The 17,299-nt window shown below is 39.6% G+C and overlaps 2 protein-coding genes across 8 annotated transcripts in view; one reads left to right on the top strand and one right to left on the bottom strand.

The window, feature by feature from the left end:
* Nucleotides 1-14,098, top strand: part of dync1i2a (dynein, cytoplasmic 1, intermediate chain 2a) — a 41,646-nt gene extending 27,548 nt beyond the window's left edge. For 5 of the 7 annotated variants that reach the window (XM_053627026.1, XM_053627027.1, XM_053627025.1 and 2 more), the window contains 7 exons: nucleotides 5,033-5,179; nucleotides 5,632-5,745; nucleotides 6,283-6,416; nucleotides 8,000-8,144; nucleotides 8,940-9,080; nucleotides 9,185-9,310; nucleotides 12,878-14,098. In XM_053627026.1, the coding sequence (XP_053483001.1) occupies nucleotides 5,033-5,179; nucleotides 5,632-5,745; nucleotides 6,283-6,416; nucleotides 8,000-8,144; nucleotides 8,940-9,080; nucleotides 9,185-9,310; nucleotides 12,878-12,991 (921 nt within the window). In that variant the 3' untranslated portion in view covers nucleotides 12,992-14,098. The remainder of the gene's footprint in view (nucleotides 1-5,032; nucleotides 5,180-5,631; nucleotides 5,746-6,282; nucleotides 6,417-7,999; nucleotides 8,145-8,939; nucleotides 9,081-9,184; nucleotides 9,311-12,877) is intronic. The other 2 variants (XM_053627024.1, XM_053627029.1) reach the window with 1 other exon arrangement.
* A 32-nt stretch (nucleotides 14,099-14,130) lies between these two features.
* The window catches only part of LOC128608874 (electrogenic aspartate/glutamate antiporter SLC25A12, mitochondrial-like), a 28,309-nt gene continuing 25,140 nt past the window's right edge, over nucleotides 14,131-17,299 (bottom strand). The window contains exons 15-18 of the mRNA XM_053627021.1: nucleotides 15,561-15,699; nucleotides 15,170-15,328; nucleotides 14,932-15,022; nucleotides 14,131-14,851 (exon numbers count right to left, since the gene is read on the bottom strand). Coding sequence (XP_053482996.1) covers nucleotides 14,644-14,851; nucleotides 14,932-15,022; nucleotides 15,170-15,328; nucleotides 15,561-15,699 — 597 coding nt within the window. The 3' untranslated portion in view covers nucleotides 14,131-14,643. The remainder of the gene's footprint in view (nucleotides 14,852-14,931; nucleotides 15,023-15,169; nucleotides 15,329-15,560; nucleotides 15,700-17,299) is intronic.

Genomic DNA, 17,299 nt, shown 5'->3' with positions numbered 1-17,299 from the left:
CCCCACAGGTTTTCTATGGGTTTCAAGTCAGGGGACTGGGATGGCCATTGCAGGACCTTGATTTTGTGTTCAGTAAACCATTTTTGTGTTTATTTTGATGTATGTTTTGGGTCATTGTCCTGCTGGAAGATCCAACCACGGCCCATTTTAAGCTTTCTGGCAGAGGCCGTCAGGTTTTCATTTAATCTCTGTTGATATTTGATAGTCCATGATGCCATGTGTCCTAACAAAATGTCCAGGTCATCTGGAAGAAAAACAGCCCCAAAACATTAAAGAGCCACCACCATATTTAACCGTGGGCATGAGGTACTTTTCCATATGGCTAGCTCTCTGTGTGCGCCAAAACCACCTCTGGTGTTTATTGCCAAAAAGCTCTATTTTGGTTTCATCTGACCATAGAAACAGATCCCATTTGAAGTGCCAGTAGTGTCTGTCAAACCGAAGACGCTTGAGTTTGCTTTTGGAGGAGAGTAGAGGCTTTTTTCTTGAAACCCTTCCAGCAGCTTATGGTGATGTAGGTGACTTCAGATTGTAGTTTTGGGGCCTTCTGCAATTCTCCAGCTGTGATCCTTGGAGATTTTTTAGCCACTCAAACCATCCAATTCCAGTTTTTTTCATAACATTTCCAGTTGACTGGAACTTCTTAATTATTGCCCTGATGGTGGAAATGGGCATTTTCAATGCTTGTGCCGTTTTCTTATAGCCACTTCCCGTTTTCTGAAGCTCAACAACCTTTTTCTGCAGATCAGAGATGTATTCCTTGGTCTTACCCATTATTATGAATGACTAAGGGAATTTGGCCTATGTGTTACCTCATATTTATACCCCTGTGAAACAGGAAGACATAGTTGAACAATTTCCTGTTCCTAGTCACCCAGGTATACTAACTTTTTTTTTTTTTTTAATATCAGTGGGAATATACCCCCAGGAAAAAAAAAAGATGTGCTCTTTCTGGAAATCCAGAATATGGTCACCCTAGAAGAACAACGGTATATTATTCAGTAACCTCTCAAAAAGGTATACTTGTAAGAAACAGCTTAGTTAATAAAAAGGCACAATGTAGATACCAAGACCAGCTAAATATTTTGGGGAATAAGCGCATTTATATTTTTAAATAAGAACATAATTAGATGAGATGTGCTCCAGTTTGAAATTTAGAGAACTGTAGAGCTGAAATTTCCACTGGCTCTAGCATGCATGTTTTACTTCTAGTTCTAGGTGTGTGTGTGTGTGTGTGTGTGTGTGTGTGTGTGTGTTTTTTGTGTGTGTGTGTCTGTGTGTGTGTGTGTGTGCACATACGCCCTGAGGTAGTGTTCCGTGGACATGCTGAGTAGAACCACATGTGCTGGCCTTCAGAGCGGATACATGACTCACACACACTACACACACTCAGCAAACTCCATACATACATATAAGTGTGAACTTGTTTTTTCTCCCCCTGTCTGTGTGTGTGAGAGAGAGTGAGTTGGAGAGAAAGACCGCGATTGATGGAGAATGACTCCAAAAATGGATTTTTCACCATTCTCTGAAAGCTGAAGAGGAACGTTTCCCAAACCCCCCTACCCCCCCACCCCCCCCAACTCCAGTTTGGGAAATTTCCTCAGAGGATTTAAAGACAGTGTTTGATTAGATGGTGCTGGATTATATTGGATACAGTAGGGGGTTAGGTCTGGCTGAACCATTCAGTAGCTGAAAACTCAGTGGTGCTGGTGGACCATTTCCAGTTTAATGAACAGCTGTATCTCATATTCACTCATGCACGCACTTACCCAGCCACTCATCCATTCACTCAAGAAAATGTGTGCGCCTCAAATACAAATGATGCTCTTCACATCGATGTATAGTTCATCACAAAGTATCACGCATCCACTATTAGAATATGTTCTGCATGATTGAGTTACAGCAGGAGACAAATGACTGCTTCTTATTCACCTTTAGTAGAAATGCAGCACTTTCTGTTAAGGTTCTATTAATGGACATTACGTAGTGTGTAGCTATGATGAACACACCATGTATTTCATTATTACTACACCAGAAGTAAAATTAACAAAAGTAACCAAGACTTCTTGTTAATTGACATTTAATTTTTTATGTATAATATAATAATCAAAGATAATCAACACCTAGATGAACCAACGCTAAATCGTTGTTGTGGGTAAAATGGCAGATTTCTGGACAAATCAGAAGGAAGAGGATAAATTATTTGTTGATGTGTCATTTTAAATAATATTGTTTATTTTGACCCCTGGTAAAGATCGTCTGCTCTTGTGTTTTGGTTTTAATCGGGATCATCCGCGAACCGTATGCTGTTTTCTGTATACTGTTTCATGAAGTACGATAAGAATCGAAATCGACAACAAATGCCTATAACTTACATTTGTGTAAAAATATTGTTCATAATGTATGACCTAATAATGGTTTTGGCTTACCACATGTCCTACCTTAAGATGTCTTTCTTGGAGTTGTTGATGCTGCTTGGGGGAAAACCGAGCAACATTTTGAAAGCTTTGCACATCCTCTGCCTGTAGTTCTCTGCGATCGCAACAGCCAAGGCTTCTCCCACATCCTCTTTCGTTTCGTGCTTTGTCTTTTCAGGCACACGTAAGGACACATAAAGAGTAATAGTAAAATTTGAATGTGGATCATCCATTTTAAAACAAGTCTGACTGTCCATAAAAAGTTTGTTGGTGTCTGTTGGGGCAGCGTGAACATGACGGTTGTGTTTCCCAACATTCTGAATCCAACAGCCAACTTTTAAAATTTGGTTATTGTCGATCAGCGTCTGTCGGTGCAGCGTGAACCAGGCTTTACTGTATATCACAGCACTGCTGAATTCTTGAGTCTAATTGGTCAGAAGGTCTTGAATCACTTTCTATATCTGACAGTAGTTTTGGCTATAATTCAAATCATAGGTTTCCTTTAATGCACTCGTTCTGTTATCGATGACTTGTATGGCCGACTCGCTACCAAATCTAAGGCTAATAATAAGGGTTTTTTTTTAAAAAACAACGACGTTTTTTATTTTACCCTGTGTAGGAGTCAAAAATACATTACAGAATTAGACAACATTAGACAAATAAATAAATAAGAGTGAGCGCGATCAAAAGAATATATGTATGTATAAATGTGCATACATGTATAATGAAACAAACAAAAAAAACAAATAGGGTACAGTCTAGTTGCAACTTAGCATAATTACAGTTTAATTTACGACAATAATCCATCATTTCATCTATTATATAATTACTATTTCTAAATTTTCCACAAATTCCTTCCATCTTTTCCACAACATTTTTGTTTTTTAATTTGAAAGAAAAGGATTTCCATTTTATATATTTCAATTACAATTGCTATCCAGTCTTCTATAGTAGGTGAAGTAGGTTGAAGCCATGTATGAGTAAGAGCCTTTTTAGCTGCAACCAGAAATATTCTCCATAGGTATAATGGATAATTGGTTTTATGCAAGTCCAGATTTCCTAAATATAAGACATAAAATTGGAATGGAATTTTGATCTTTAATCTAGCTTCTAATGTCTTGTGTATATCTTTCCAAAATATGTGAATGACTGGACACGCCCAAAATATATGGTGATGATTTGCTGCTTCTGAAGTACAGTGTCTCCAACACCCTGATCCTGTTTCACTCTGGCACTTTTGAGCCGGCGAAGTAAAAAATCTAATTACATTTTTCCAGGCAAATAACCTCCATTGGTTGGAGCCTGTGGTTTTCCATTGGGATGTTTTTAACCAAGCCTCTTCTGTTATAGTCATGTTTCCTTCCTTCTCCCATTTAATTCTGACAAAAGAGCTGGATTCTGGTGTGTGATTTTGAAGACGAAGAGGAGAGTCCACCAGCGTGGACCTCAAAATTTGAAGGATGTGGAGAGATTCTGTATGATGGAATGATCTCAGATCCCTTGCCATGTATTCTCCAACTTCATCAGGCATTATAGGAGAAGACTCAGAGCTGTTATCTTGGCAAAGGGAGGTAGCACAAAGTGTTGACTAAAAGGGTGCCAATAATTGTTGCATTTTTGTAAATTTTATGAACAAAAGATCAAAATGTTAAACAATAAAGGCAATTTTCACAGCCTTTTTTGCTCATATTTACCAAGGGTGCCAATATTAGTGGAGGGCAATGATAAAGTTTAGAAATAACCTTACTAATTGTAGTGGCCTTATATGCAGGCAAGAGTATCTTCACCAAATAATTCCCAATTCCCCTTCTTGTTCACTGTTGAGCTGAAGTGGTGTCTTATTTGAAAGTATCTATACATGTCATGATTACCCAACTCGAACCGATTCTTAAACTCTTGAAAGGTTAAGAAAATATTGTTGCGCGTGATAGAATAATATGATGTAACTCCTTTCTTAAACCATTTCTTAAAAACTTCGTCTAAATAATTAGGGGTAAACTCTGCATCATGTGCATAAAAAACGTTATTTAATAAATATATGGCTGATTAAAGCTTTCTAAAAGGAGATGTTTCTTTCTCTTGTGGTCGCACTTTGGAACCATCAGTAAGTTTTATGTCACAGGAAAGTGTTCAGAACAGATGGAGTTTGTGCTTTCTAAGAAAGAAAAGAGAGGGTGGTTGAGAGAACGACTGTTTGTAGCTACTATAGTGTAACTTGTCTTACCACTGTGGTTTAAAAGGAATAAAACACTTTGGGATGTTTTGTTATAGGAAAAAAATCCTTCTTTGGTGTTGGTAACTTCACTTTGTGGCAGGTCACATCACACCACTCCTTCATGGATTATTTTCCTAAAAAAAGCATGCTTTGTCGTGTTTTTTTCTTGTTCTTTTTAAAAAAAAATTTTTATAAACATTACTTACTATAATTAACTAATGCTGAAGGTTTATAGTTTGTTCATGATTGTTCATTATGTTACATTCACATAATTTGAATGCACTAAAACATGGCTGTGGTCTCATTCTATCCATCTTACTGTTCAAACACATGACCCATTTCCTCTCTCTCTCTCTCTCTCTCTCTCTCTCTCTCTCTCTCTCTCTCTCTCTCTCTGTAGTCTGCAGTGATGTCAGCTGCGTTTGTTAAGTTCCACCCTAACCTGGTAGTAGGTGGTACGTATTCAGGACAGATTGTGCTATGGGACAATAGGAGTAACAAGCGAACTCCAGTGCAGAGGACCCCGCTTTCGGCCGCTGCTCACACGGTAACTCTACCCGCATCATCGAGAGCCCCGTGAAGCAGCAGAATGTGTTCATGTTGATTAAAACAGTAGCTGCAACACGAATCACTCGTACAGAATGCAATTTAAGCCATAGGTTCCATGTAATCACTCATGAGGGATGGGGTACGATACGATGCACACGGTCACTGAGCCATACAAATCATTAGACTATAAATAGCAGCACTAGAATTTCTGTAACATATACGTGGGACGTTAAGTAGGATAATTTAGACCGAATAAATTTCTCTTTCAATGCGGAATTGTTTTTTTTTGTTTTGTTTAGTTTTTTTTTGCTATACTGCAAGAATTCCACAACTAATCATGTCCTATATTTAATCATTCCTGGTGATGTATTCATATAGCAGATAACAACAGTACCATTTTTTTGTGTGTCTGTCTTGTATATCCCCCAATTTTCCGTCTCTCTTTTGTAGCATCCTGTTTATTGTGTGAATGTCGTCGGCACTCAGAATGCTCACAACCTGATCAGCATCTCCACCGATGGCAAAATGTGCTCATGGAGTCTGGACATGTTGTCCCAGCCTCAGGTACCCGAATTCCTCTTTTCTTTCAATATGTTACTTATAGCAAAAAACAAAAATTTGACATACATTTCTCCCAGTATCCACACTCTTAGCCCTTATTACCGAGTATGGACATGGAAATCATTCTTGTAGGTTTGAGTCAGAGTACTGCGGTAATTGCTTAGGAAAGAGCCTTAGTGTAGAATCGGGGTCTAAGGGATGCACTCAAGGGGAAGTGGTTTGGAAATGCATCTGGACTTGGCAGGCAGTTTGCTCAGCTCTTTAAAGACTCAGCAATTTTTTTTTGGGGGGGGGGGGGGGGGGGGCTAAACGGCTGCTCCCTTGTCTTATATATTTAAAGTGTGAATAACATTACCTTCGTCATTCATAAAGTTTGCCAAACCCCAAGGTCAACCGTGAAGCATTTATGAAGTGCTAGCTGTATTGACATCATCCATGACGAAAGTGCCAAGAGAGGTTATTTACTGGAGGTTATTTACTGTGCTGTGAGACGTGTGCTGTGTGTTTGTGCGGATGTCACACTCGGTGTCTCTCTTACAGGACAGTATGGAGTTGGTGTTTAAGCAGTCTAAGTCTGTAGCAGTCACTTCCATGTCTTTCCCCCTGGGTGACGTCAATAACTTTGTGGTAGGCAGCGAGGACGGATCGGTCTATACGTCCTGTCGGCACGGCAGGTAAATCACACACTTCCAAAATCTTGTGCAGTAAGGGTGTACATCTGATTATCCTATATTCTAATGGACTGGAAACAATGGAAATGAACACACACGCACAAGCCTAGTGGAAACAACTAATCCCACTTCTATATTTCTTGTGGGTTTTTGGTTAAAGTATGAAATGTTTGTGGAAAACACAGCATCATAATTCATTCAGGAATTAACGAGTCGTTAGAACAGAAGAGGAAAAGCAGAAGTGTTCCCGTTGACTGGGATTTCTTGAAGCTATCCGTATGGCGAGTAGGTAAGGTTTCTTGTGCGTAGACGGAAATGTATTTGGAGCCAGCAAGAGCAGTTCAGTCAGTCAGCGAGATGTTCATCTGCGTGTTTGTGCTCAGATGTGATTGAGAGAGCTGCAGTGTTTCCACTTCATTTATGATGCTATGATTATGATATTCCCATCTCAACCCAGCTAATAAGACAGAAGCACCTCTCACACTGGCTATTTACCTCTCAGAGTAATGAGTACACATAGACACACACACACGCGTGCACACACACACTCATGTACGCATACAGTTATGTGAAGGCTTTATTTGTGTAGTGGAGCTTTTTTGTGCAGAATTAGCTCGTAACCTTAATATGCGGCAAAGTGTTTATGATCATAAAACAGCTGATGTTTAACTCTTATAAAATATTAGGAACTTTTTAAAAATTATTTTATTCCAGTTTGTATTTGTAGGCTTACTTAAGAGAATAAAATATATTTCAAGAAGTATAATGTAAAAGGACGCTCGTTTTTTTGTTTGTTTGTTTGTTTTTCCATTCAAAAAGCTGTATGGAAGACTTGCTTTAAAAAAAATGAGAGTTTAAGTAATGGAGAAATGTTTAACAAATAATATTAGATATAGAAAATAACCAGATCTGCTGTTGGGTAAGGTTGCATTCAATAAGGATTTTAAACATGCTGAAATTAGGAACTGTACTTTTCCCCCAAGCATAACGATCTCCAGAGCTGTTAAACACACTGCTGCACGCATAGGGAAGTCTGTCTCTCTCTCTCTCTCTCTTGCACACTCTCTCTCTCTCTCTCTCTCTCTCTCTCTCTCCTTAGAACAGACTAGTGGATTCATGCGTCAGTATCTCCTATTAGCATCTCTCTGTCCAAAAGTGTGGTTTTATATGACCTTACACAGACAAACCTGCCCAATAGTAAGTCTAGACAGCCAGGCTTTTTTCCATGTTTACTCCTCACATTGGAACCTTGTGTTTGGGTGTTTATTTGCCTCATCCTCACTGATGGAAACGCACCTAATTCACATTCCTGGTCGTGCATCAGGAACATATGATTGTGGAATTTAACGACTGTGCAACTGCCAAATAATCATACTCGAGTAATCATGAGCAGGCGAACGTGCCACAAGTACAACAGACCGGTGTGCATTTTCCATTAGTCCGTTCAGTTCAGGGATCTTTTGACATCCAGTAGTCCATTCCGTCTAATAATCATTTTATGTTCGCAAACACGATCCAGATGATGGAGAATTGTGATGAGTGTTCTTTCCTGTTTTCCATGTGTGTGTGTACGTGTTTGGGAGCAGTAAGGCAGGTATCAGCGAGATGTTTGAGGGCCACCATGGTCCAATTACAGGAATCCACTGCCACACAGCGGCTGGTTCTGTAGACTTCTCCCATCTCTTTCTCACCTCTTCCTTTGACTGGACCATCAAACTCTGGAGCACTAAGGTACCCTGACTTACCGTAACCTTGACGTAGAAGCAAAATGTCGATATGCTAAAAGAAGTTTAAGGGTATGTTCATACTAAGTATTTTTTCTGAACCGACAGTGTTTTTGTTTTTTCCTTCCAAAAATTTAAAAAAGTTCAACTTTGCATGAAGGATCCAAGTGACAAAGTGCTTTTTATCTCCATAACAATTATTTACAACTTGGGGTGAAGCATGTCGGACAGTAAAAATCAGTCTTGTCAGTGAGCTAGTATATAAGGTGTAAAATAATATAGTAGTTTATAATACTGAATCAAAAATATTTGACTGACAATATTCAAATGTTGCAATCTAATTAACAATAATAACATATGTGATGACTATGCAGCTACAGCTAAAGTGGGACAAGTTACACAGACAGCACTGCTTCTCTAATTTTCTACATCCCAAGTTCCAATAAAGACAAACAACCTCCTCATTGCCAGAGTAAAACTTAAATCAATAAATCTAACATGGCGAGTAAGCTAGACTAGTTAGCTAATACTAGTTAAGATTGATTAGAGCTTTGTTCTGGTTATAGTGGGTCACAGTGTGAGCCACTTTTTCTCCTATAAACACAAAAAGCTCTCCGGCTAGTGATTGTTCTGTTAAAAAATGCTGTGTGAAAGCAGCCTTAGTTTAGTCTCTGTGAGTTCCTGGAAACATGGAGAGTAATAACAGCAGTGGAAAAGTGATTTTGGTTCCATTGACAATGTGATTAGTGTTGTGTTGTGCAAGCCAGTGACTCTACGTCTCTGCTATTTTTATGTCCTGTAGAATAATAAGCCGCTCTACTCGTTTGAGGATAACTCTGACTATGTGTATGATGTGATGTGGTCGCCTGTTCACCCTGCCCTCTTTGCTTGCGTGGATGGAGTTGGCCATTTAGACCTGTGGAACCTCAACAATGACACAGAGGTCTCTGAAACACACACACTTGCACATGCATGTTGACCCAGGTTTTGTTATTAACTTTGAATATGCTTCAGTATTGCTAAACTTTTTTTTGTGCTGTTATGTAGGTTCCCACTGCCAGTGTTACAGTGGAGGGGACTCCTGCTCTGAATAGGCTGAGGTGGGCACAGACAGGCCGAGAGATTGCTGTGGGAGACTCTGATGGACAGGTTCTCATTTATGATGTTGGAGAGGTGAGAACCTTAAAAAGGCTTTATTGTAAAAACTGGCTTTGTTTCTATACTTTGGTAGTTTTTAGACTACAAGGAGTTGAAGAAGCATTGAGGCCAAGGTACGATTATTACCTAGTCCGGTTTCTGCACTTGGCAGTAAAAAAAAACAAAAAAACTTTCCTTATCATTACATGCTGTCTTTATCCACGTCATGTGATTGACCCATGGCTGCAGTTAACATACAGTACAAAAGAGATGCAGGCTACATCCCAAACTGTAAACTATCATTCTGAGTATTACTCGACTCTATAATCACAAAGAGTGACACACTATATTGACATAGTATTTAATACTGTATTATGTGACTTTGTGACATGACCACAGCTTGCGAAACAGCCAAATCCACATAATTCAACAGGAGTGAAAAGAGCCTCTGAATTGTGTAATTCTTGCTGCCAAGTGGCAAAAAAATCCCTTCTTTTGTTTCCCAAACAAACCCTTTCATAACCAGTGTTTCCCCCCCCCACCCACCCCCCAACATTTCTGCCCCAATTTTCTCTTTAAAATCACTCTTAAATTCCTTAGAGCACATTTCTTAATTAAACATTACAACAGCATAGATTATGCGTGCATCAGCTAGCTAATGTACAGGTGTAAACTAACATTGCCTTACTTATACAGCACTATACAGTTGCAATAAAAATGATTCGACCCCCATTGCGAATCAGGTTTATTGTAAAAACGTACAGACTTTCAGCTGTTTGCAATGAACAAATCAAACAAAAGCAATTGAAATAGTTCAACTCAACGAATGCTTTAAGTGCTTTCCCCAAATTCAGCCGAAAATGCAACTTAGAATGTCAAAATTATTCAACCCCCTGAATAGAATCCCTCACAACAACACAAATATGCAAAACAGGTGTTGTCTCAAGCACACCTGATGCAACTAATCATTAGTTGCACCAGGTGTGTTTGAGCTGGAACACTTGAAATACCTGAACTGGCTAGGGGCAGAAAATAATGAAATACCTGTACAGGGCAGAAATATGAAGCTGTCAACAGCTGCAATCAGATTTTTGAGAAGGCAGGTTGTGAAAAACCCTGGACTTGGTAACAGGCACTGAGGTTTTAGTGAGCACAGTAAGGCGCGTACTAAACGCAGAAGGTTTCCATGCCAGAACTCCAAGACGTGCACCGCCACTGACACAAAAGCACAAGAAAAGTCAGCTCAAAATCATATAAATAAGCCACAGAAGTTTTGGGATTCTGCTCCGTGGAGCGATGAAACAAAACTGGAACTTTTTGGCACGATGGATCAGCGGTATGTCTGGAGGAAGAAGAATGAAGAAAGAACACTCTGTCCACAGTCAAGCATGGTGGAGGATCTGTGATGCTCTGGGGCTGCTTTGCATCCTCTGGCACTGGAAACCTGCAGCGTGTGGAAGGCAAGCTGGCTTCATTGGAGTATCAGGAAATCCTAGGAGAAAACGTCATGCCGTCCGTGAGGAAGCTGAAGCTTGGGCGTCATTGGACCTTCCAACAGGACAATGATCCCAAGCATACCACAAATTCCACCAAGGCTTGGTTGCAGAAGTCGTCCTGGAAGATTCTACAGGGCCATCACAGTCACCTGACTTGAACCCCATAGAAAATCTCTGGTGGGATTTGAAGAAGGCGGTTGCAGCACGCAAACCCAACAATATTACTGACCTGGAGGCCATTGCTCATGAGGAATGGGATAAGATTCCTCAGGAACGCTGACAGAAGCTGGTGTCTGGCTATACATCTCGTTTGCAGCAGGTCATACCAGCAAAACAGCACAACAGTGCTCTACTAAGTACTAAAGACACTTGCCATGAAGGGGTTGAATAATTTTGAGACTGGAGAAATCATTACAAGTTGTATTTTCAGTTTGGGGAAACCACTTGAAGCATTCGTTGTGCTTCAATTGCTTTTGTATAATTTGTTCATTGCAAACAGCTGAAAGTCTGTAAATTTTGACAGTAAACCTGATTTGCAATGGGGGTTGAATCATTTTGTTTGCAACTGCATATTCATCACTCTAAAGCTCCTCTAATATTTCGCTCTTGCTTATATTCTGTATTATTTAAGCCAGCTGTATTTCAGAGCCATTGTCAACTGATGAACATGAATGAACATCGCGGGTCTGCTTAGTAGTATGCATGACTAATGGGCATTACCAAAACTGCATCGGAGAGACAGAAATCCATTCTACAACAATAAGTAAATATGTGAACAAACCAAATTCAATTATAAGTGTTTCATAGACATTCAGGAATAATATGAAAAGCTTTAAGACAAATGGTGCCTTTCTACAGAATACTACATTGTACACTTTGTGGCCTCCTTAACCATCACTGTCATGTGCTTGTTGAACATCTCATTCCAGATTTAGTCCCCTTTGCTGCTATAATAACCTCCAATCTCTGAGAAGGCTTTATGCTATATTTCTGAACATGGCTGTTGGGGGTTTGTGCTCATTCAATCACAAGAGCATTAGTGAAGTCAGGTAATGATGTTGGGTGAGGAGCCCTGGTGTGCAGTTGACATTCTAATTCATTCCAAAGGTGTTTAGTGGAGTTGAGGTCAGAGCTCTGTGCAGGCCAGTCGAGCTATTCTACTCCAACCTTGGTTTGTGCACAGGACCTGTTTGTTTTTAGTACAAACTTTGTTGTAGATTTTTATTTTATGACTTCTCCATTATTGAGTCAGTACAAAAAACATTTTAGATTTCCAAACATTACTTTTCCAGCACAAAATTAGAGTAGAAATGTGTTGTAGAAAAATGTTTGTATGTCAGTAAAGAAAGCAGCATATTACATAAGAGACACTTTTCAGACAAAAAAAAAAAACACACAATGAAGGCTGCTGGGTTTTGCTGCAAAAATAAGAAGAAAGTGCGACAGTCAAAGTCTCCAGAAGAAACGTGGCTGGTTCTGCAAGATGCTCAATAAAACTTACAGCTCATTTCCTTATAAAACTGCATTAATTCTACCTGAGACTACTAAAAAAAAAAAAAAAAAAAAAAAAAGCAAGGGGTCATCACAACAAATATTGACTTAGTTTCATTTACTTCTGTTTACTGCCCTTTATTGTATAGTATTTTTTTTAAATGTAGAAACATTTCTTTTCTTTATGCTGTACAGCATAACTTTGCATGTGCCCAAGACTAATGCACAGTACTGTATGTAATAATGCGCTGTTTCCGAGGATGTTCTTCTTGTATAAAACACAACAGTGTAAAAAGGTCAAGAATCTAATGTATGGATAACAGTTATCCATGTTAGTCTTACTCTGACAATGTGTGTGTCTGAGACACTCATACATGAGGGAAGTGGGCAGACTACATGAGGGAAGACTTTAGAAGGTTGCTTAAGAGAAAGCAGACAGTAACTACAGCGAAGAAAGAGTCGGAGAAAGACAGCTGGAAATGTGTAAGTGTTTGAGACTGTATGAGAGAGGAGGTGAACTGGAGAGTAGCTTTAGTTACTGGACTCCTCCTGTGTGAACTCTCTCTGGACAGATAACAGAATGCGTCTCTGCTTCTCTGTGTCTTTCCCTCTACAGCAGATCGCCGTGCCGCGGACTGACGAGTGGACACGCTTCGTCAGGACGCTCACAGAGATTAATGAAAACCGCGAGGATGCCGAGGAGCTCGTGGCCCAGCGCATCCCGTCCTAATCACCACACATCCAGTGCCATTCCACAAACAAGCTACAGGTTTTCAATGCAAAAAAAAATACATAAATCAATCAAAAGCATGTGCATCCACACAAGGCATGATGACAGTGCTAATGATTATGAAGACTTCTTTATCCGAAACCTTTGTATGGTTTACAACTTTTGCCTTTTCTTTGAGTTTGAGTAAAGAATGTGGTGAGAGTGATGGGAATGACAATGAAGTTCAGCAACCAGCAGTTTTCCTATTCTCTTCCAGTACCAGGAGCCTTAAAATTGTCAGGTAGAAATCCATCAGAAACAGTTTCACTCCTGCTGGTATTTACACCTGAGCTCTTTATCCCATTTGAAGGGATCTAAAACTTCAATCAATTGTAAAGTACTGCACAGAGCCTGTTCTTTTCATTTCTCTTGCTGACTGGTGTCTGAGTGCACTCATAAATTCACTGTAATTTGAAAATGAAAGCATCATTGTGATACAGGTTTGTAAAAATTAAAACCCTCATTGATGTTTTTTTTTTTTCTTCCCCTGACTAGAAAGTTGTCCAAGTGCTACAGTTTCAAACGCTGGGCATTATGACACTCCACGTGAGAAACCAAAGATTTTACTTGAGTGAGTGGAGTTTTCGGACAGGAGCACTTATCACCTATATTAAAAAATGGCTGATATAATTAACTCCACAAAAAGAAGCAGGTATTTTTGTGCGTTTGTCATTCTGTCTTTCACAAATGAAGCCACAAATGAAGCATCCGAGGAGTGATGGTGGATTTATGAACGCACTCCTGATTTGCATATTATTGTGGGGCAGCTAAGATCAAGAGTCCCTGTCAACTGCTAGTCTGGCTCTTACTCCATTTCTGACTCTAAATTCTGGTTATTGATTAAACACAGTTTTGTCTTCGTGCTCACATAAACATCCCATACTTATTATGCAGTGAGATGCTGTACGATCGTCATCAACCCGAGTATTTTTAAGCCATTGTTTTACAAAACTGGATCCTCTTCTTCCAATTTTACAGTTCTATTTGTAACCTGTATGACTCACTTTCCTTCAGCTGATCTTTGAATGTCTTTTTACATCTCTATAAATTCCACTTTCTGAACCCAAATTGTTTCACGTGTTGATTCAAAACTCCTCGTCTTGGTAACTACGGCACACCTGATAAATCATATAATTAAAATATTCAGCATTAGTATTAAGCAGATAGAAATTTGTGAAAAAATGGTACTTTGATTTAGGCTTTAAATTGTAAAGCATGTCTCCAATTAATATCAAGTCAATGTACAAGATTTAAAATAAACCATTACATTTTATTTCAATAAAATACTTAAAATGCATTATTTTTCCAAACATTATTCCTGATTTCCATAAGAATTGAAATACACCCCGTTAGATTTTCCAGTACATACATCCCTCTGTTTTGACTACAGCAGCAAGTTATCATTACGCAAGCCACACAGGGAGTAATAAATAAATAGCGTAATAAATATTCATGCAGGAGGATGGGGAATCAGAACAACTTCTGTTGGTGAAATGCAGAAGCGTGTCAGTGTGTCTACATGGCATGGTTTGAGTTTGGACAAAGAGGCCACAGACAGAAACTGAATGTCACCTGATGGTTGATATTGCCTTTGCGTGGAGCTGAATGGAGCTCTACGAGTCCACAGCTGGGTGCTCTGTGGGAGCTGCCTTTACTGTTACAGTGCCTGATGATTTGAACTTGGGGAGATGCAAACCGAACTTGCTTTCTACACCTGCAAACGTAGCAGCAGCCAATCGGTAACCTCCAATGTGCTCTGCATTCAGGGGAGGAAGCTCGGGGATGCGTGACTTCAGTGTCGGCTCTGATCCTGCAGGACGGCTGATCAAAAACAAGTACGATACAATTAATAAAAGTTAATCTAACAGTTATTATGAAATAAAGCTGAACGTGACACTTACTGTCCTCCAAAATCAATGTAGAACCATCTCTGTAGGAGCTCATAAGTGACCAGTGTAACACCAAACTGAGGGGAGGACCTACACACACGTGCTGAGAGGAGAATGGAAAAGCTGCATGACTGCACACACAAGTATCTGAACTCAAAAGTGCATTTACAAGAGCCAGGGTGTGCCTCATTCTACAGTCATGAAACCTCTCATTTCAGTGCTGCATGGATGGCCCATGTGTGTTATGTACCTCCTGCTCCCTTCCAAAATGCTTTGAAGCCTTCTTCTCTGAGAATTTTCCTAAAGCAGTCGATCACGCCGTTGTATGTGGTCTGGCCTGCGCGGGCTGCTACCTGCAGACGTGTTTTGATCACATCAGCAGGAGTCACCAGAGAGGCAGCAGGGACACCTAAACAAGACATGTTCAGTTACCTACAATACACTGAGAAGGTACCATAATGATAAGGTGGGGACCTGATCTGAATTTCTTACCCTGCAACACTGGGAACAGTACATTAAAAATTCAGTTCTAGCATAACACTTTAGATGCACAGATTCCTACCTCTGGTGAGTAAGCTCAGCTGTTTTACCAGTTCACTGGCCCACTAGTATTTATGATGAAGATATCAGCTGTTATACACCTGCGATAGCTCCAGCGATGAGAAGCTGTAGTGCTCCCAGTCTGCCCTCCTCATCTGCTAGCTCTGTCTTGGCATGAGCGTACACAGGGAAGTAGATGGCAGAGAAAGGAATATCTCTCAGGAAGCAGGCCTTTGCTCCCTATATCCAAACATACTGAGTGGTTAATGATTAAAACCAACACTATGTACTGGGGAAAGTTCAGCGATTCTACCACACAGTACTATTTTCTGGCTGGTTTTGATGTTGGACAAAAATCGCACATAAAATAATTCTTTGGGCATAAGTTTTGATCAGTGGTCACCGGCAGCTGATGGAGTGACCAAAGATGACCAAAGGCAAAGCTCTTGCATTGTCATCAGATTTTTGGTTAAAAATCTCAGTGCGAGACTGCTGCTCATTGGAAGACGGCATAGGATGATGTGAAACTTATGGGAGAGCTACGAATGTGGTAGTGACAATGGCAAAACATAGAAAGTAAAACATGCTAATGGACAGAACAAATATTCTTTTTACCTCAAGCTCTCTTAAAGAATGGTTCTGTTTATGCAACCACGTTTTCTGCACAAGCCCACATTGCACGCATTGATAATGGAAGCACAGTCATTTTCAGCATATTTGTATCATTGGGGGAATCATCATTTAATAATGACATGGAGAACAATATCACACATTGTTAAAGAATTTAGCATCATCTCACAAGCTTTTTTATATATATATATATATATATATATGTGTGTGTGTGTGTGTGTGTGTGTATATATACATGTATATGTGTATATATATATATATGTGTGTGTGTGTGTGTGTGTATATATACATGTATATGTGTGTATATATATATATATATATATATAATGTGTGTGTGTGTGTATGTGTATATATGTGTGTGTGTGTGTGTGTGTGTATATATATATATATATATATATATATATATATATATATATATATATATATATGTGTGTGTGTGTGTGTGTATATATACATGTATATGTGTATATGTGTATATATATATATCTATGTACGTATGTATGTATGTGTACCCTCAAAAATTTTAATCAGCTCACGGAAATAAAAATTTATAAGAATTTATAATAGAGAAATGTCGACCTGAGTAGAGCTCTAATCAGCTAATTAACTCAAAACACCTGCAAAGGTTTCCTGAGTCTTTAATCTCTCAGTGTGGTTCAGTACACACAACCACAATCATGGGGAAGATGAAAGTTAAATTTGCATTTCAGTTGGAAATCAAGGTCCCAGAGTCTGGATGAAGAGAAGCACAGAATCCAAGTTGCTTGAAGTCCAGTGTGAAGTTTCCACAGTCAGTGATGATTTGGGGTGCCATGTCATCTGCTGGTGTTGGTCCACTGTGTTTTCTCAAGTCCAGAGTTAATGCAGCGTCTACCAGGAGATTTTAGAGCACTTCATGCTTCCATCTGCTGACAAGCTTTATGGAGATGCTGATTTCCTTTTCCAGCAGGACTTGCACCTGCCCACAGTGCCAAAACTACTAGTAACTGTTTTTCTGACCATGGTATTACTGTGCTTGATTGGCCAGCCGTCTCGCCTGACCTCAACCCCATAGAGAATTTATGAGAGACACCAGACCCAACAATACAGACGAGCTGAAGGCCACTATCAAAGCAACCTGGGTTTCCAGAACACCTCAGCAGTGCCACAGGCTGATTGCCTCCATGCCACACCGCACTGATGGAGTAATTCATGCAAAAGGAGCCATAAC

Source organism: Ictalurus furcatus, chromosome 6 (assembly GCF_023375685.1).
Source record: "Ictalurus furcatus strain D&B chromosome 6, Billie_1.0, whole genome shotgun sequence".
NCBI classification, from domain to species: domain Eukaryota; kingdom Metazoa; phylum Chordata; class Actinopteri; order Siluriformes; family Ictaluridae; genus Ictalurus; species Ictalurus furcatus.
Note: the sequence above shows the minus strand (reverse complement) of the source record. Positions and strands in the feature narration are given on the sequence as shown.